General features: G+C 51.9%; 2 protein-coding genes across 2 annotated transcripts; both read left to right on the top strand.

Moving 5' to 3' along the window:
• Positions 1 to 2534: 2534 nt before the first annotated feature.
• PKDREJ (polycystin family receptor for egg jelly) lies at positions 2535 to 9814 on the top strand. Its single transcript, XM_049884663.1, has one exon. The coding sequence runs from the start codon at positions 2719 to 2721 to the stop codon at positions 9538 to 9540; it is 6822 nt and encodes a 2273-aa protein (XP_049740620.1). The 5' UTR covers positions 2535 to 2718; the 3' UTR covers positions 9541 to 9814.
• Positions 9815 to 11242: 1428 nt separating this feature from the next.
• On the top strand, positions 11243 to 19971 carry CDPF1 (cysteine rich DPF motif domain containing 1). The gene is made up of 4 exons (XM_049884667.1): positions 11243 to 11701; positions 14880 to 14992; positions 16511 to 16622; positions 19058 to 19971. The coding sequence occupies exons 2-4, from the start codon at positions 14880 to 14882 to the stop codon at positions 19202 to 19204; spliced, it is 372 nt and encodes a 123-aa protein (XP_049740624.1). The 5' UTR covers positions 11243 to 11701; the 3' UTR covers positions 19205 to 19971.
• Positions 19972 to 20266: the final 295 nt, after the last annotated feature.

Below are 20266 nucleotides of genomic sequence, written 5' to 3'. Positions count from 1 at the left end.
TGAGGTGCTTGCTGAGGGCAAAGGAATATGGAATGGGTGGTGGAAGAAGGTAGTTCTTAATACCAGTAAAGACCGGTTGCAGTAAGGAGGACTGTAACTGTTATGGGTAGTTCTTCCTTGTATGTGTGCATCAAATATTTTTGTTCTCTTATAAAATATAAGAAGTAAACAGAGTTAGTGCTTCCTTGGTTGTATGCGCATTAGTTGTATCCTGTTAGGTGCAAGTATATGACTTTAGTCAGGGATTATGTATGGTTTAAGAGATGTGTCCAGGTGTCAGGTTGACAAGGGGTGGACTGTGATGGTTACAGCTGTGTGTTAACTTGGCTGGGCTATGACTCTCAGTGGTTTGGCAGCTTTGGTGTAGTTTGGCAGTGGCATGATGATGTAATCACTTCCATGATGAGATCTGATATAATATGATCACCTCCATGATGGGATCTGCTGTGCATAGCAAATCAGTTGAAAGAGACTTTTCTTGGCACTTTATCCTGCATACAATATAGGTGGCCTTTCTGGCAAGGCTCTTTGGGCTTTCACTTGCTCTGGATCCTGAAGCTGGCTCCTGTTATTTGACCTCCAGTCTTGGGACTTGAGGTAGCAGCTTACCTCCGATCTTGGGATTTGTCAGACTCTGCAGCCTGTGAGCCAGGGCCCTGTTGTGTGACCTGCCAATCCTGGGCTCACCAGCCCTTGAAAATACGTGAGTCAGGAGAATCCTCCAGCCTGACCCATGGACTTGGAACTTTCCAGCGTCTACAACTGTGTGAGCCATTTCCTTGATATAAATCTCTCTCTCTCTCTAGATGTTTCACTAGTTTTGTTTCTCTAGAGAACCCAGCCTAAGACACCATTTAACAATTTCTACAGTTTGTTCAGTGTCACTGGCTACATTTTATACAGTGTGTCAACTTTCTCATTATTTCCCTTCTGGTTGTTCTGTTTCCAGTAATCTAGTTTCCCTGCTCCCTTGCCTTCTCATCTTTGCTTTAGAGTAACTGTTGACCACTGGCTTCATATAGATGATTTTTTAAAGGACCAGAGTACTCATGAGTGATACAGTTTATTTTATGAGCCAATCTGTTATTTAGCTAAATGATTACCTCATGGAATAGTTTTGGCTTAAGGTGTAAAGAGTATCTCAGGGTGATAGTCTCGGGGAGTCCTCCAGCGTCAACTGGTCCAGTAAGTGTGGACTTCTTAAGAATTTGAGTTCTGTTCCACATTTTGCTCCCATTCTGTCAGGATCCATCTACTGTGTTGCAGATCAGAACAGTCAGTAGTGGTAGCTGGGCACTCTTCAGTTCGTCTGGTCTCAGGGTAGATGAGGTAGTAGTTCGTGTAGACTATTAGTCCTGTGGACTATTGTCCTCCCTGAGCCTTTGGTTTCCTTCATTCTCTTTTACTCCGGATGTGTAGAGACCGATAGTTATATCTTAGATGGCCCTCACAAGCTTTTAAGACCTCAGATGAGACTCACCAACCTAGGATGTAGAACATAACCTTTACATACTCTATTAAAGCCAACTGACTGAGTTATCCCACGCAACTATGGTCCTAAGCCCTCAGGTTCTGTAAACCAATTCTGTGAGGTGTTTAATAAGTATCCATGTTTGTGCCCAGATAGTTATATTTTACAAAGTCACCACAAACACTGAATTAGGGAATACTGAGCAGTTGCTTCTAGGGGAAATACATAATCTTGTCTTGCGTGCATTTAATATATATTGTTGATCCATTAACATCAAACTCACAGCCAACAGTACTGTTAACTCATGCCTGACGGAGGCTTATCTAACATATTTATCACTTTTTGCACTTAGGAACATTAGACAGCATTTCAGTACTATGTTTAGTTGCCATTTTAAACAGAGAAATCATTAACAAAAAGCACAAAGATGGGGGGAAATGTGGCACCCAATAGACTGTGAAAAGGACGCTTGATTGCAGTGTGAGAGCTGAAACAAGGAGGCAGAGCGTCACCTTGTTTAACCTCAGCTGGGAACACGTGCCTAGCGTGACTCGAATTTTCCCTGCCCTGCATGTACTGAGGAATGATTAGAAAAGCTCTCCAGAGTCACAAACAATCTAGTAAGCAGGCTAATTCACAAGAAAGGAATCAGTGAATAATGACCGATTTTATGCAGGATGCAGTTAAAAAGTGCTCAGTGGGAAACTTAAACCGTTTTAAATGATTACATTAGAAAAGAATAAATATCTAAAATCAAAACCTAAGGTTTCACCTTAAGAAACTAGAAAAAGAAGAGCAAAGTAAACGCGCGTAAAAAGCCCAAAGGCAGGCCTCTCTGGGTGCAGGGTGAGCTCACAGTGTCTTCTGTGTTCCCCTACTTTGTTCATAGGCTTTCCTGAGGGAGTGGGATCCCGCTACCGAGCCCTGTCGGGGGTCAGAAAGCTGAGCCACAGTCTTCCCACTTAGCACCCCCTGCTCGGGGCCTACACTCGTGGGAGGGGGAGGGGAAGAGCAGCCTCGGCGCCACCTGCTGCCCCTGCCACCCCATCTCCACCGTCCTGGCTGCTCTCCCGAGCCCTGCGGGCCCCACCACCCTGCCGTCCCAGTGGCCTCCCTGTCCCCGCGACTCCCGCTAGGCCCCCGGACAACGCTGTCGCGGTCGTTCTAGAGGCCCTCGCGACCCCCGCGGCCGTTGAGCTGGGCCCGCGGCCTCCTCGGCGCCCTCCAGGCTCCCGGCGGGCGGCGCCATGCGGCCGGGGCCCGCGCTCCTCCTCCTGGGCCTGGGCCTGGGCCTGGGCCTGGGCCGCCTCCCGCCGCCCTCGGCTCCTCGCGGGGCCCAGGCCCCCGTCCCACCGTCGGGGGTCCCGCCCGGCGTCCCCGCGCGGGCCGAGGCCGCCGAGCCGCGCTTCCTCCGGGCCGTCCCGGGCCTCGGGGTGCGCGGCGGCCGGGCCCGTCTCCGCCTGTGGCCCCGCGCGGCTCCGGCAGGCGGCGTCTTCCTCAGCGGCAGCCGCAGCCTCTACTGGGCCCGGGCCCGGGGCGCGGGGGTGGCGCCGCGCTGGTACTGTCTCGGCGTCCGGGTCCTCCTCAGCGCCCGCGGCGGCCCCGCGGCGCCCACCGACCTGGACCTGCGCCTGGCGGCGCCCGGCGGCCGGCTCTCCCTGCTGTGGTCGGCGCCGCTGCCGCGCCCGCTGCGCCATCTGCGGTGGACCTTCCGCCTGCGGCTGCTCGGGCCCGGGGAGGCGCGGCGCCCCCGCAACGCCTGGGCGGGACCCCGCGTCTCCTCCCGCTCGGTCCGGCCCGCCGACCCCCAGCCCCACGCGGGCTTCGTGGCCGAAACCAGGTGTCCCACGGACGGCCCCAAGCCCGTGGCTCTAGAGGCTGTCAACTCGTTCACTCCCAATGCCATCGAGTCCTCGGTGTCCTGTCAGATGAAACCTTGTCTTATCAACCAGGTAAAGGTCAACAGAAACGAAACTCCTTCCCCGGTGCGGCTGACCTTGAAGACTGAAGCTACCATTAACGCCACCGTGGAGGTCGACTGCCCGTCCGCCCTGTCCATTACTCAGTATTGGGAGATCTTTTCAGTGCCTTCTGCGTTGCATGTGCCCGACTGGACTAAGCCTTTGGAAGTACCACAACTCCAGACAAGGGTGAATTCATCATCTCTCCACATTCCGAAGTCTTCTTTAACTTGGGGGGTGTATGTGGTTAATTTCATCGTGAGCATCACCACATCGGAGCCAGCAATGCCTTTGGTGAAAGACTCAGATTACATCTATGTCGAGGTTGTTAGAAGTCACCTGAAGGCCATTATTCCTGGGGATTACAGAATAACAATGAATTTCACAGATGGGCTGGTTCTGAATGGTACAATGTCTTCCGATCCAGATGCAGACAACCCATCAGAGGGACTCAAATTTTTTTGGTACTGTACCACAAATCCAGGAAACTACCAGGGAGATGAAATCACAGTGTCAAGTAGCCAAATTTGTCACCCAGGGCAGACGGACCTGCGCTGGACATGGGCCTCTGGCCCTGTACTAACACTTGTACCAGAAACACTTAAAGGTAACCGTGTGTATTTTTTCAGAATGGTGATACAGAAAAGTGACAGAACAGCATTTTCTGATAAAAGGGTGCATGTGCTCCAAGGACTAACGCCTAAAGCAAGCATTTCATGTATTGAAAATTGTGGTAGAATTTTAATCATATCAGATCGATTTTCTTTGTTTTTAAATTGCACAAATTGCGCCATAAGCCGCATCTTCTATAAGTGGTCGGTTTTGTCACCTATAGCTCGTGAGATGCCATTTGATTGGACAGGGCAAACTGCAACAGGGAGAAATGGTGCTTATTTGTCTATGAAGGCTTTTGCCTTTCAGCAGTTTTTGGAAGCGAGATACTGGATTTCTCTATACATAGCAACTTGGGGTGGCGTGATCTTGGTCTTTAGGCATGGCTTTGTTATTAACCATGCCCCTCAAATCGGAGAATGCAAACTTAACCCCGTGACAGGGATTGCATTTGTTACTAAATTTGACCTTGGGTGCAGTAATTTTAAGGATAAGGATATCCCTCTTACATATAAAATAATAGTTTCCAATTTGCACAGTATTTGTGAAATAAGTTCTTTAAAAGAGAACACCTTGGGGGCCATCCCATACTTGGGGACCCAGTCTAGAGCACCCCCTTTCTTTCTCCCAGTTGGTGTGTTGGCTAATCATTATGCCGTGAAGCTCTATGTTCAGGTTTATGACTCTCTGGGAGCTTTTTCGCAGGTGACTTTGTACGCCACTGTGCGGGCTCCTACTGATGAGAACTCACCGAGGACTGTGCTGCATCAGTTAGTCAATGCCACCATGGGACCAAGTTCATCACTATCTACTTTGCTTCAGAAGCAGGATTTTTTATCTGCAGGTTACTTACTATATATAGTAGCTTCCGTTTTGAATAGCATGAAAACTGACTTAACCCTCCTCGATGTCAAAACTAATATCCGAAAACACCTTGTCAATCAGTCCTTCCTTCTTCCTATGACCACTTTGGTGGAGATTAGCCAGGTAGTCACGATTATAACTGAATTAGCCCAGAAAGAGTCTGAATTCACCCAAGTTGATCAAAAACTTGCCACCGTGAGGATATGGCAAGCAAATCAAGCACTACAAGCTTATCGACAAAAAGAGACACACTTCCGTTCTGAACAAATAGAAATTGTGAGTACTGGAATATTTACTATTTTGTCTAATATCCTTAAGCAGATTGCTTCTCACCAAATCGTTCAAGATCCTTTCTATGTAGTAGAATCTCTAGCAGACACAATATTGGCTAGTAAAGTGCCGGGGGGTGAAACCACTGTACTGAGGACTTCCAACTTGAACATGTATGTAAAGAAAATTGAGAAGTGGGATGTTACCAAGGTCTTCGCCCAAGAGCAACATTGCCGAAATTGTTTTTATCCAATCCTAAATGAGAGCAGTGGTCCTGATTTGCCTCCAAATGCTCCAATTTCTACGATGTTTTGTGAGTTTGCAGATGACCCCTTTCCTTGGTTAAATTATGGGGGGAACATTTCAACAGAGGTGGTTGGGTTTAGAATGACAGGAGCCAAAGCTAATGGTGATGTGCTTGAGGTCATACCTGATGTAGTGGAAGTGTACCTCATCAGAAAAAACTTGACCTCTACTGCTTTTAGTCTCACAGTAGGGCCCAATGGTGAGCATGATGAGGTTGACGAGTCCTTGAAAAAGACAACAGGGGGATTTCGCTTTGAAGTGGACAGCAGAGTAGTCAAGGAGCTGTTGGTCCACATTGTGACCAATGTGACTGTGCTGTTCAAGCTGTTGGTGTATGCGGGCAGTCAGATCACCCCCACTGCTCTGGTGGCCACCTTCCTTGTGCCCCATGACACGCCTCCTACTGCCAGCCAGAGTGGCCTCTTTGACCCGGCCTGTTCAGTGAAGGAGGCCCGTGTGGTTTGCCTTCCCCAGTCCCTGCTGCAGGTGATAGCTCGGCGCAGACGCTCGTCCAAGTATGCCATATCCGTGGTTCTGCAGGCCCCTCGTTTTGTTTTGACGCCAAATGACAAGCTAGTGAGAATTTCTCTTTTCAGCGTTCACTGCTTGGACATGTACGGGATCCAGAGTGATTGGAGAGAAGATAATTGCATTCTAGGTGAGAAGACTAGCTGGCACAAAGTGCACTGTATCTGCAGGAACAAAGTGAGGGCCAGGCGGCAGCTGAGCTCCATTTTAAACCTGACCAGCGTTCAGTTGCATACCCGCTATGTGATGGCCAAGGTGATCGTGGTCCCTAACCCTGTAGATCTACAGCTAGCGGGCATCAGGAACATCTACCAAAACCCAGTGACCCTCTTCACTGTGCTTTTCATTATGGTCATGTACACAGTCCTGGCTTTCTGGGCCTTGCACAGGGATGAAACAGAGCAGTTTCTTAGGCATCGTGTGATAGTTCTACCTGATAATGACCCTTATGATAACATATGCTACCTGGTCACTATTTTTACAGGAAGCCGTTGGGGGTCTGGAACCAGGGCCGATGTCTTTGTCCAGCTTATGGGAACAGAGGGTAACAGTGATGTGCATTGTTTAAGCCATCCATATTATACAACTCTCTACCGAGGAAGCATCAATACTTTCCTCCTAACGACAAAAAGTGACTTGGGGGACATCCACTCCATTCGGGTGTGGCACAACAATGAGGGAAAAAAGCCCAGTTGGTATTTGAGTCGAATCAAAGTGGAAAATCTGTTCACCAGATCCATTTGGCTGTTCATGTGCCGGAAATGGCTTTCTGTTGACACCTCTTTGGACAGGAAATTCCAGGTCACCCACTCAGATGAGCCTCTAAACAGGATGGACTTTTTCTTTATAAATACGACTTATGAGCTAGGGAGAAGTCACATGTGGTTCTCTGTTTTTGCTGGCGTCATTGCTAAACCAGTTAACAGGCTACAAAAATTGTCTTGTTGTTTAGCTGTGTTGTTGAGCTCTCTTCTTTGTAATATTATGTTCTTTAATGCCAATAGACAAGAAACTGTGTCAAAAAGGTTATACTACCTAAGATTAATGATGATAGGAATTGAAAGTGCCTTAATTACAGTGCCCGTGCAATTATTGCTAATTTTTTTGTTCACGTATTCCCAGAAGAAACCTACTCACGTGAACCTAGATGAGGTGTTGCCTCGAAAGCATCATCCTGTGATGTCAGAAGAAAGTGGATTCTGGGACAACCGTTTGGCAAAGTGGTATGCTTATGAAACCACTAAGCTACAGACCAGGGAGGCTGAAAAGCTTACATCTAGGGGCAATCCTGAACTTTCTAAGGCTTCTAGACAGGGTACCATCAAAACCCAGAGCCAGCTTGAGAAGGCAGAGGCTGAGGCCCCACAGATGCACAGAAGTACAAATTCCAACAATAACAACAAGGACAACAAAAAAGACAATCAAGATTTTCTTTCTAAAGAGCCCCCTTCCCAACAAAAACCTAAGGCCAGGATCCTTCTGCCTTGGTGGTGTGTTTATGTAGCATGGTTCTTGGTTTTTGCCATTTGTAGCATATCATCATTCTTTATTGTATTTTATGGACTGACTTATGGCTATGACCTGTCAATACAATGGCTCTTCACATCTTTTTGTTCATTCTTTCAGTCAATTTTTCTGGTGCAGACATCTAAAATTATACTCTTGTCAGGTTTTAGAACAAGTAAGCCCAAGTACTGTAAAAACCTTCCGTGGACAATCAAATATCGTTACACAGAGATCAAGATTCACGGGCTGAGGAAGAATCCAGCTGAAAAGCACAAGCAGCATCTCCACATCAACCACATCCGGGGCACCAGAATGTACCAGCCCCTCACGGAGGATGAAATTAGAATATTCCAAAGGAAGAAGAGGATCAAGAAAAGAGCACTTCTCTTCCTCAGCTACATTCTAACGCACTTTATCTTTCTAGCCCTTCTGCTCGTCCTCATTGCACTCCTGCACCACACCGATAGCTTTTACTATAACCAGTTTATTAGGGATTATTTCTCCACGGACCTTGCCACGGTCACTAAACTGGAACACATCTACAGGTGGATAAACAAGGTGTTGTTGCCTTTGTTCCACAATGACCTGAATCCAACATTTCTTTTCGATAGTTCATCTAAAATCCTTGGCCTTCCACTGATGCGGCAAGTACGAGCAAAACCCAGTGAAAAAAAGTGTCTGCCTGACAAAACCCTTGTCCTAAATATCATTAAGAGGGAAATTCATTGTCATCCCAAGTATGGCATCCACCCAGAAGACACAAAAAACTATTCCAGCTTTTGGAATGATGTTGATGAGCAGGCTATCAGCAAGAATCCCAATGGGTTTACTTATAAGCCACCAGAAAAGAAATGGGCATATTATTCCTACGGGCTGTTACATACTTATGGATCAGGAGGCTACGTATTCTATTTTTTTCCAGAACAGCAGCAGTTTAATTCCACATTGAGGCTCAGGGAACTCCAAGGAAATAATTGGCTTGATGAGAAGACGTGGGCTGTGATTTTGGAACTTACAACTTTTAACCCAGATGTGAATCTGTTCTGTAGCATTTCTGTCATATTTGAGGTTTCTCAATTAGGAGTTGTAAACTCGACTGTATCTGTGCACTCTTTTTCAGTTTCTGACTTCAACAGGAACACATCAGCAGAAATCTACTTGTACCTGGCCATTTTGATTTTTTTTTTAGCCTATATTGTTGATGAAGGCTATATCATTATGCAAGAAAGAGCATCCTACTTGAGAAGTGTGTATAATTTACTCAACTTTGCTCTAAAATGCATATTTACTGTTCTGATTGTGCTCTTTTTCAGGAAACACCTCTTGACCACTGACATCATTCAGTTTTACTTGTCGAACCCTATGGATTTCATTCCATTTCATGCGGTTTCTCGAGTGGATCACCTCATGAAGATAATTTTAGCTTTTCTGTTATTTTTGACAATTCTGAAAACCCTTAGGTATTCCAGAGTCTTCTATGATGTGCGACTGGCTCAGAGGGCCATCCAAATCGCTCTTCCCGGCATCTGCCACATGGCCTTTGTGGTGTCCATTTATTTCTTTGTATACATGGCTTTTGGCTACCTGGTATTCGGCCAGCATGAATGGAACTACAGTAACTTGATTCACGCTACGCAGACAGTATTCTCTTATTGTGTCTCAGCTTTTCAGAATACTGAATTTTCCAGTAACAGGGTTCTTGGGGTCCTATTCCTCTCGTCTTTTATGCTGATCATGATCTGCATCTTGATCAACTTGTTTCAGGCAGTGATTCTTTCTGCCTATGAGGAGATGAAGCAGCCTGTGTACGAGGAGCCATCAGATGAAGCAGAAGCAATGACGTATTTGTGTCGGCAGCTAAGAGTGGTGTTCAGCTTTCTGACCTTCCGATCCAGGGCCAAAGATGAACCCGAGTTCGTCATCGATATGCTCTATGGACAGCCAGAGAAGAACAACTGCCGATATCTGGGGCTGAAGACCAGAAACATTAATGGGAAGAAAATGGTTTACCTCGTTGTTTGATCAATGACAATTTCAAGAGCCACAAGGAAGATTTCCCCTCAATGCTCAATTTGTGGGATTAAGGCATGTTTAGTGGCCAAGTCCTGCTTTCCACCTGTGTCCTCCACAATGCACACTTCTTACATTTCAGAATATCCCCACTCTTGGCCTCTGTCCTCAGGAACGTGAAAGTGCGTTGGAATGTAACGTAGGGCCTGGGGGAGAGGAGGATCAGGGCATTTGATTTCGGAACTGAATTCCCTTTATCAGGGCATTGCGTAACTCCTGGTAGAGAGGCAACCCTTATTTCTTTGGAACCTGTAGCAGTTTAGAGCCACTAGTTTTGAGAACTAGATTTGGGGGAGGGGCTGAAGAGGTCCAGCCCTGGCAAAGCATTCTCCTGCTGCTTCTGTGCTCATCCCAGGCTGGAATCCATGCCTGCTGCTTCACAACTGAGCCCCAGACTCCTCAGCCTTGCTTGAAGTTTTCTTTGCAGACCAGGGCTGTTGAGTCTTCTCCCCATTCCCCTCCACACACATTCCAGCTGACCCAGGACTGGAGGGGTCTATGGGCAGTTCCCAGTATTTACCCTCTTGCCTGGGAATGGGAGATGGGGGTCAGAAATCTGAAGCTTCCCATCCACTCAAGGCTACTACAAGTTAAAGATGTAAAACCTAGTATTTTCTGACAGAGGCACATGCTTTTGTCAAACAGCAAAGAGATATGTGTGGGTTCACACCGACATACTGTACGTGTTACGTATGTTGACTATAGCCGTACATACATTCAAGATGTGGGCACATGGTCATGACATTATTTAGGAATGATAACAAAAATGTAGTTTATCGCTTAAGAGCAACATCGGGTACCCCAGCTGCTATACTGTCACTCAGAAGCGTGGTCATTTATGTCCAGACAATGTTAAGCTTGATGAGCATTAAATGTGAGGTTTCTTCTGTGAGCCTTGCAGTGGTTGCTGTGTGTGGTCCATACATCCAAGTAGCCCCTGCCTCAAAGTCTAGAGCCAGAGGAAGGCGAGGGCCCCATCAAGCGGGCAGCCGTTTCTCAGCGAGTATGCGCCATCCAATGTTCGCCCCTCAGAATCTTGCCTTGCGCCATGTTGGCAGCACGACTCTGTGCTCTGCCAGCACCTGCACACTGTCCATCGTCTCCTCCTGAGAGGACGCCGAGAAGCTGGGGCGCGGAGAGGGCGTATCTGCCAGGACAGGGACTCACCCCCGGCCACTCAGCGTCAGCGAGTGTTGGGAGGTCTTGGTTGGGTTTCCCAGCTCCCCTGGTGGGGGGTCCCGGGGAGGCCGGCCCACCCTGGCTCCTCAGCGTCTGACTGGAGCGCAGTTTCCTCAGGCACAGTCTCCTCAGCGCTGGCCTTCAGGCTAAGAAAGAGTAAACGTGTGGCAAATTGCTCCTTTGTCCCGACGGGAGGCCAGGGGCAGGCCGAGGCGGAGGGCGTCCTCCTCAAAGCCAGCAGCTGGCTGGCTAGTCACGCCTCGCCGGGCTCGCGTTGTTACCGGGGAGAGCGGCAGCAGGCGAGAACTAAGACGCTTCGGCTCCGCAGGCGCGCTCTCAGGGAGAGGCGCGGGGAGCAGACGCGGTCCGGCCTGTGCCCGTCGCTTCGCCGGGGGCCTCGCGCCGGCAACCTCCGCTCTGAGGAGCCCCGTGGGAAAGGAAGGGAGCCTCGGAGCGGCCACAACAGGAAGCACGGCCGTGTGCTTGCCAGGAGCAGCTCGGACACCGCCTTCCTTCAGTCCCGACTCTGGCCGGTTGCTGATACCTCAGCTCTGCCCTCGGCTTTCCCGGCAGACAAAGCGCGGAGCCCCGGGAAGGCGGAAAGGACACCAGCGGGCGGAGCCGGCAATAAAGCCCCGCCCCGCGCCACTCCCGCGTCCGCCCAGGACACGGTCAAGGGGCGGAGCCAGCGAGAAGGCCCGCCCCGCTCCGCGCGTGCGCCCGAGGCCTTGTCCTCAAGGCGTGGTTCAGCGACGAGGTTCCGCCCTGATCCGTTCCGCGCGTTCGCTCGGGGCCTGGTTCTTCAGAGAGTCGGAGCGGGTGACGAAACTCCGCCCCTCGCCCGGCTGCGCGTGCGTTCGGGCTCAGCCGTCAGGGGGCGGGGCCGGCGGGTGGTGGCGCGCACGCGCCGTAGGGCGCGGAGCCGCGCGCGGAGGTGAGTGTGTGTGGCGGTGGAGGCTGTGCGGGCTCCCGCGGCGCCTCCGAGCGCCTCCTTCTCCCCGGTGCCGACCTCCGCTCGTTAATGGGCGTGGCGGGGCCCTGAACGTCAGGGACTGAGGCTTAGGGGTCGGAGCGGCTGCTCGCGGGGATGTGGGAGGGACGGGGGACGCGGGGAAGCCGCGTCGCGGATGGCGGGCTCTCTGGAGCTTCCGGGCGCGGGCGGGAGGGCAGCGGGCTCCAGGTGAGGGAACACGTGTGCAGAAGGCAGCCGATGCCCGCGAACACCCGGAACCCGCCTGCCTGCTAAAACGCCCAGCCGCCATGGGAAGGACCTAGGTAGCTCCCATGTAGACGTGCCGAGCGGAATTAGGTTCACACACATCCACAGTAAAATAGAAGTTTTTTCTTTTTAGCCCGGGTGCGATGGCATGACATTCCGGGATCTGTGCTTCCCAGGTTTGCACGTGGGTGCAAAGTTCATACCGAGTAACATACATCACACTGTCAGATTCAGAAGACCGGAGAGATCACACTGGAGAGTTAGGGACCAGCTGATTAGAACTTTGAAAAATGAGTAGAAATTCCATTTGTTGTTGTTAGGTGCCCTGGAATCGTTCTGGATTCATAGCGTCCCCATGTGCAACGAAGGAAGCACTGCCCAGTCCTGCACCATCCTCTCAATTGTTGTTATGTTTGAGTCCATTGTTGCAGCTACTGTGTCAATCCATCGTGTGGAGGGTCTTATTCTTTTTCACTGACCCTCAACCAAGCATGATGTCCTTCTCCAAGGACTGGACCCTCCTGATAACATGTACAAAGTACGTGAGACGAAGTCTCACCATCCTCGCTTTTAAGGAGCATTCTGGCGGTACTTCTCCTAAGACAGATTTGTTCTTCTGGCAGTCTGTGGTATATTAGGCAAAGAAAAAGATGGACAGTCTAGAAAATCATAACTTTTGTTGAACCCATTAGATAGCTGAGGTTATAGGGCAACCCAAAAAACCACACCCATTGCAACTGAATGGATTCCAACTCATAGTGTCGCTATGGGACAGAGTAGAGCTGCCCCGTAGGGTTTCCTGTGTTGTAAGCTTTACAGGTTTTCCCACAGCACATCTGGTTGGGTTCAAGTTGGTTTGCAGAGAAGTGCTTAACTACTGCACCCCCAAGGGCTCCTTAACAGGGCAACCAGTTAGCTAGAAATGTAGGGAAAGATGGGTGCCTCTGAGACAAAGTGGGAGAGGCCTCTCTGTACAAGCAGATACAAATTCAGCTAAATTTTTTTAAGGAAATGCTGTATAGTGAGTGGGCTAGTGTGAGAGTATAGAAACTTTGGGAGCCACAGACACAAAGGGAGCTTGCACCCACCTGCAGGCTCTTCTCCACAAACCTTCACTGGATACTCTTGGGAAAGAGTGGGGTCAGGGCAGGAGACTGGAAAAGTCCCATTGGTGCAGGCCTGGAGAAGGAAGATGGCTGCTGCTCCGGTTGGATCCTTCCTGGATCTTTCTCCCCTGCCTGGGTCTTTCTCCTTTATGGAACAAAAGCGTTAAACCACTGGGGGATGGACAACAAACCCTGTCACCCATCGGGCATAGGTGAAGTCCTGTTGCAGCTAGGGATAGAGAAATGGAGAAATACCCTCTACCCCTGGGGAGGGGGCAGGAATTGTCCTGGGAACAGATTACTAGAGGTCACCAACTGCTGGGGAGGGTGCAGGATTCCTGAGAAGACTTCACCCCAGCACCCAGGTACTGTGGCCAGTCTAAGACTGAAGCTGGGTCAGGACCACAGGAAACCCACCACCACCAGGCAGGCAGGGACTGAGTAACAAGCAACTGAAGTCTACCACTGGGGAGGGTCAAGACAGACCCTGTCTGAGGCACAGGCAGAGAAAGGCCTAAAGCTCTCAGCGGAATATGCATGGAGAGAAACCCTCCATCGGAATGAATTCTAACCCCAAGGACAAGGTAAAGCTAGAGAAATTTGAAGCCAGTGATGCCCTGAGGAAAACAATGGCAACTACATAACCCAAACCCACTTCAGCTCCTTACTAGATTGACTCAATATTCCATCCTAAAGGCCCAGCGGGGAAAAAAGAATGCCCATTTTCAGGTGAAAATACTACTTACCTTGGTCTCTACTGTTTACAATGTCCAGGTTTCAACCAAAATTGAGACAAAAATAAACTGCACTGTCAAGGCTCAGAACAACCTACAGAACCAGAATTAGATGTGACCCAGATATTAGAACCATGAGACTGAATTTAAAATAAACATAATAATTAAAGGTTGTAGTGAAAAAGGTGTCTGACGTGCGTAAATGGGAAATTTCAGCAGAGGAGGAAATGGTCAAAGGGAAATGCATGAAATAAAGAGATGAAGAATGCCTTTAAAGGGTACATGAGTTGATACGACATAGCTGAGGAAAAAAAATGAACATGAAGATAATTCAATAGAAATTAGGTAATTCCATTTGAGCAAACAACAAAAAAAGCAGAGGGTCAGCAAAAAATTGGAAGACCCTCAATGAGATGGATTGACACAGTGGCTGCAACAATGGGCTAACACGTAACAATTGTGAGGCTGCTCCACAACTGGGCAGTGTACATAGGGTCTCTGAGTCGGAACCAAAACAATGGTACCTAACAACAGAAAAAGAGTGAGGGAAAAAGCAGAACAGAGCATTCAAGGACTTGGGACAGTATCAGATGGTCAATATCAAATACAGTAAAGCCTGCAAAAGCCAGAACCTGTGTAAGGCAGAAACCTGTCAGAGAGGGAAAACTCAAATATTTTTCACTAACAGAGGGTAATAGAAAAGTGGTAAGACTGCACCCTGTCAAAGGCGGAAAACTCAGAACAGGGCAGTCCCGTGGAGTTCAAGCTCTCACAGCTTTCACTGTATCTGCAGTTGGAATCTCAGAAGAAGAGAGAATAGGGCAGAAGTATTTGAAGTGATAATGACCAAAAATTTTCTACAGATAATTAGATATCAAACCCCAGATCAAAGACTTCATTCAAAGAAGCACCAAAAAAGCCAAACCTGTTGCTGTGGAGTTGATTCTGACTCACAGCAGGTTAAAAACAGACAAAAACCTAAGTGTATATTCACACTGCTGAAAACCAAAGACGACGAGAAAATTTTCAAGGCCCTGTCTCTTCATCTTGCAGATGGCGTCTGAAGCAGAGCGCCGTCCCCAGGGCATGTTTGAGTGCCAGCTCTGTGCTCTGTCAGCTCCATACAGCTACGTGGGACAGAAGCCCCCCGACACCCGGTCTGTCGTGTGAGTACATACTCTCTGGGCCTGTGGCCCGGGAAGTGCCTGCCCCAAGCGGCTGGCTGGGCCAGCTGCCACATGGTGTTGTGCTGTAGGCCTGTCCCTGCCCAGGCCCTGCAGATGTGACCTGAGCTCTTCCAGAATCTCCAGGCCCCTCCCCTCCAGCCCAGAGTTCAACACCCACTCATAGCCCAGGCTGAAACAGCCCAGCAGCTGAGAATGAAAGGACCCTTGGTAGCTGGCTGCCTCATTTGAGGCTACGCCCTTCTTGTGTGTCCCCCCCTCCCCGCCCCCCGCCGCCACTGGCTCCTATGGAGATGCTGTTAGCACCCCCTCCCCCCGCCTACTGGCTCCTGTGAAGATGCTTTCAGCACTGCCCCCCCCCCCACCGTGCTGGCTCCTATGGAGATGCTCTCAGCACTTGCAGCACTGCCCCCCCACCCCTCCCCGCTCCTGTGAAGAAGACGCTTTCAGCACCTCCCCCCCCCGCCCCCTGCGCTGGCTCCTGTGGAGATGCTGTCAGCACTGCACCCCCACTGGCTCCTGTGGAGATGCTCTCAGCACCCCCCCCCCGCAACTGTATCCTGTGGAGATGCTCTCAGCACCCCCCCCCCGCTGCCTCCTGTGGAGATGCTCTCAGCACCCCCGCCCCCACTGGCTCCTATGGAGATGCTCTCAGCACCCCCCCACCCCCGCTGGCTCCTGTGGAGATGCTGTCAGCACTGCCCCCCCGCTGGCTCCTGTGGAGATGCTCTCAGCACCCCCCCCCGCAACTGTATCCTGTGGAGATGCTCTCAGCACCACCCCCCCAGCTGGCTCCTATGGAGATGCTCTCAGCACCCACCCCCGCTGGCTCCTGTGGAGATGCTCTCAGCACCCCCTGCTCCCCGCTGGCTCCTGTGGAGATGCTTTCAGCAGGAAGCCTATCTTCCTGCAGCAGGTGCAGCCTTGGCTGACAGCAGTGCACTTCCTGAGGCCCAGGGCTACCAAGAGTCTGCCTTGACCCCAGTGGGTCCTGGGCTTGTTCCTGGACATTGTGGAGGGGGGGAAAGCTGACTGATGCACCACTTACTGGGGGACACAGTGACAGGGACAAGGCTCCTTTGTTCTGGCGGGTTCCTCTGCTGATCAGGAACCTGGGGCGTCATCACATGACCCTGTCGGTCTCGTCTGATGTTCGATGTGAGGACATTGCCTCTGGGGGCTGTGGGGTGGATAGAGGCTTTGGGTCCCCCTGGGTGGAAGCAGGCAGCTTGGGAGTAGGTACCGTTTGCTAGGGGTGCAGGGGAGCATTTGGGAATCTTGGAGGGAGCCCTGCTCTCCCCACCCCTCTCCAGTGAACAGGCTGGGATCTGGGGAATCATGGCACGCCAGCCCTTAGGCTGAGGAGGCATGGTTACCTCCACCATGGCCCCAATTCTTGGGCTTTCTGTTCTTACCTTACTCTGTGGCCTGGGTGAAGCAGCCCCCACCCTGACGAGTGTGTGCCCAGGCCATTCTGACTGCTGTTGTCCTTTTCTGCAGCCTGCTGGAGGAGAGCTACATCCTGAAGGACCCCTTCACTGCAGACAGGGACAAATTCCTGGTCCTTGGCTCGCGATGCAGTGTGTGCAGCAGGCTGGTGTGCGTGGGCCCGGTGAGTTAGTGGCCGGGGCTGGGACTGGACCCCCAACATGTGGCCATGGGAGAGGATGTGTGGCCCAGGGACCAGAGCCTTGCTGGGGTGGAGTGTACGTCGGCCTTTCCTCCCTGTGGTCACCCTTGGAGCCTTCCAGACACCAGGTGGGGCAGGCGGTCAAGGCTCTTAGGGGCCAGCTGGCCCACCCCATTATAGATGGGGCCCTGCAACCCAGAGGGCTTGGGGCATGGGAGGGGGCAGCCTAGGGTCAGTTAGAGGGTCTTGGTGTGGCCTGAGGAATGCTGGGAAATTGTTTCTTGGAGACCCCTCCCACCAGTAATGCACATACGTGCCAGCACCCTCTCATGCTGGGTGGGACTGTCTCTTGTGGCTGTTCCTTGGAGGGATCTCCCAGAGGAAGGACGTCTCTTTCCTCAAGCCTTTGTTGTGTGCCGGGTGAGGCTTCCTCAGTCCTTCCCCAAACCTAGTCAGGGGAAGCAGCGCTGCACTCATTTTAGAGACGAGGAAACTAAGGTTCAGGGAGGCTGAGTGGGCCAAGTTCACCTGGTTAACTGAGCCTGTTTGAAAACCTGCAGCTGGGAAGGGGTGCAGCAGCTAGCCGATGGGCATGGCAGTGACCTGAGTGACTCTGGGTTGGGATGAGCACCCCTGCATTCTGCCTTTGGGGTACAGGGCTAACAAGGGGAGCTGAGTCACAGACCACATTTCGAGGTCAGACTCCATCTTCAAAGGTCAGGCTGGGGCTGGGTGGGAGGAAGCCACAGTGTGGGCAGAGGTGGCATTGGGAGTGTCTGAGGAGCATGGAGGGCCCGGGGAGGGAAGGAAGACTCTGGGAAAGAAGACTGGGAGGGTGGGATGGGCCAGGTGGCAAACAGCCTGGAATGCCACCCTTTGGAACTGGGGGAGGTCCCCACGCAGCTTGCAGACCCCCAGTTTCTTCTGATTAGTCAGCTGCTACCCGGCCCGTCCCCATGGGATGGTTCCTTTCCAGGAATGAAGGAGGTGCGGCCTTGTATCAGCCGAGGTGCATTCTCAGCTGTTAGAACAGAGAGACCTCTAAAACACAGTGGCCTCAGTAAGACAAACGTGCATTTACCTACTTTTCTTCTGTGTAAGAGTGCAGAAGCAGGTGGCCCAGGGCCAGGGGGGGTCATCCACTTTGGGTCCACTGTGGCTGTCCTGACTCCCACCCAGTGGGAAGGGGCGGGGGAGCTTATGCCTGTACCTTTGAAGGGATGACCAGGAAGTGATACAGCTCCCAGTGACACCTCCCACCCCCGCCCCGACCAGGACGCAGTCAAGTGGCCATGCCCAGGTGCAAAGGGGCCAGGGAACATCGTCCTGCAATGGGGCCATGTGCCAAGTTGGGGCTCGGGTCCAGTATTAAAGGACCCAGTTGGACATGTCCACTGGTCCATGGTGTCCTGTGAACCATTGGACTGTCCCTGTGCACCCTGCTGTGATCATCGTGAGAGGCAGGGATCTCAGGCTTCTGACTCTTTTGCAGGGCCTGGGTCATGGCTCCCTTCTTTGGCATTTGCCCCCGTGATGGGGCCTTGTGCCCTTTAGGACAGCTGCACTCATTGCAGCCTTTACACACCTCAGCCTCCAGCAGCAGGCAGCAGGGGGAGGCCTCCTGAGTGTGTTTACTGGGCCGTGGAGGTGGTGCCTCTTCAGCCAAGACTCAGCCTCCCTGGGAACTTGGCCTGTCTCAAGCTATCCCTCTGCCTGCTGGAATCCTGCCCTCTTTGAGAGCCAGGGAAACCCTGGTGGCATAGTGGTTAAGTGCTATGGCCGCTAACCAAAAGGTCAGCAGTTCAAATCTGCCAGGTGCTCCTTGGAAACTCTATGGGGCAGTTCTACTCTGTCCTATAGGGTCGCTGTGAGTCGGAATCAACTTGACGGCACTGGGTTTGGTTTTGGTTGAGAGTCAGCTGACAGCTAGCACTCAGTCTCTAGGTGTCCACAGGCCCCAGCCAGGCTCTCACTCCCTCCTCTGAGCTGCCTTCTGCTTCCCTCTCCTCTTCAGCAGGCCCTCAGCCCACCACACTGCCCAGTCCTACCACAGCCACCCACCCGGCCCTGCTCACACCTGTTGTGTGAGGTCACATTGGCTGTGACCTCGGCTCGGGCCTTGTCAGTAATGGTCTGTATTACCCCACCCCAAGTCTCCCTGTCCCCACATGCCCCCTCCTAATCTCCGTGTATGTTGTCAGTCTTACTGTCATCCCCACTTCTCACCCCCACCCCATCCCTGCTCGCAGTGCTTCACCAACTTCATTTTCCCGTTGGCAAAGCTGAGGGTCCTCTAGGCGGCCTGCCAGGCCCTGCACCCCCTGCTGCCTCTGTTTCTGCATCCTGGGGGGCCGGCCTCTGGGAGAAGCTGCTCCCAGTCCCGTGGTACTCAGTCCCCTTGCTTTTTTCTTCTTCAGGAATGCAGTTTGTTCTACTCCAAGAGATTTTGCCTCCCTTGTGTCCGGGAGAACATAGCTGCTTTCCCACAGGAAATCCGGCAAGATGTGGAGAAGAGGAAAGCTCTGGCCAAGATGCCCCACGTCAAGCCCAGCTCTCGGACCTGAGGGCGGGGGGAGCCAGGTGCCGGCCCCTGCACGGAGCTGCTGGGGACAGCTGAAGCCCGGGCCAGCCCAGCACTGGGTTGCAGGCCACCGTGCCTGTTGTCGCTCCTGGGCTGTGTCTACAGCTGGGGGAGCGGGGCAGGCCAGTCTGCAGCAGCAGTGAACCTCTAGTGCCGAGGTCCCTGAAGCACCAGGTGTGGCTGTCCCTCAGGCCCAGATATGATGGGGCGGCAGCTGCCCAGAAAGGGAAACCTGGGCCGGCCTGCTGGCCCTCCCTTTCTGTCTGGGCTGGGGGTCCAGGCCTTACGTCCAGGCCCTCTGGCTCATCTGCTGACCCACGCGTGGGCCTGGGGGCCCTTTTCTTCCTTCATGCTCACTTATCAAATACGGGGTCCCCATCTCTGGTGCCATTGCTGTGCTGGCTGGAGGATGCAGCCGTGGGGAGCGGAGGACCCTGGTCACGGTCTGGCATCTCAAATGGTCGTGTGGAGGAGGTGACCAGTACTTGGAGCAAGGAAGCGGAGAGTTCACCAAGAGTGAGCCTGTGGGTACTGGTGGGGAGGGTGGCTGAGTCACGCCAAAAGCTGCAGGACACGCTCGATCCGGTGATGCTCTAAGGACAATCTGACAGCAGCTACCTCCAGAGTGAGACTGGGAGGTTAGATGGGTGGAATTTTTACTTCGTGTTCCTGTGGAATGCTTGCAAGATGCTGTAACCTTGAGTTTGTATTGTATTTATGATTAAAAAGCCAAAGAACCAGTTTTTTGAAACATTGCAAGACCTGCTGTTCTCCACAGTGATCCACGGGTCTCCTGGGAAGCAGACCACCAGCTTCCAGCCTCTTCTACTCTCTCAGGCTTTGGCTCCAGCTCCAAGCCCAACTCCGTTCCCTCGGCGCCACCCCCAAGTCAGGGCTGCCTTTGGCTCCCTCTGTTCACTCTCACCTCAGAACCTCTGTGTTGCTGCCCGTGTGTTCTCCTTGTCCACTTGGCCCTTGGTGTCTGTGAAGTCCAGCCTCACGGCCTACTGGGATGTTCCCGTGGTCCCCCATCCCTGTGGCCCCT

Source organism: Elephas maximus, chromosome 4 (assembly GCF_024166365.1).
Source record: "Elephas maximus indicus isolate mEleMax1 chromosome 4, mEleMax1 primary haplotype, whole genome shotgun sequence".
NCBI classification, from domain to species: domain Eukaryota; kingdom Metazoa; phylum Chordata; class Mammalia; order Proboscidea; family Elephantidae; genus Elephas; species Elephas maximus.
This window is presented reverse-complemented; position numbering and strand designations above follow the sequence as displayed.

Excerpts from the sequence above, each read along its gene's own strand:
- PKDREJ (XM_049884663.1), top strand. The coding sequence starts at position 2,719 with ATGCGGCCGGGGCCCGCGCTCCTCCTCCTGGGCCTGGGCCTGGGCCTG.
- CDPF1 (XM_049884667.1), top strand. The coding sequence starts at position 14,880 with ATGGCGTCTGAAGCAGAGCGCCGTCCCCAGGGCATGTTTGAGTGCCAG. Across the intron at positions 14,993-16,510 it reads CCCGACACCCGGTCTGTCGT|CCTGCTGGAGGAGAGCTACA; the intron begins GTGAGTACATAC and ends CCTTTTCTGCAG. Across the intron at positions 16,623-19,057 it reads GGCTGGTGTGCGTGGGCCCG|GAATGCAGTTTGTTCTACTC; the intron begins GTGAGTTAGTGG and ends TTTCTTCTTCAG.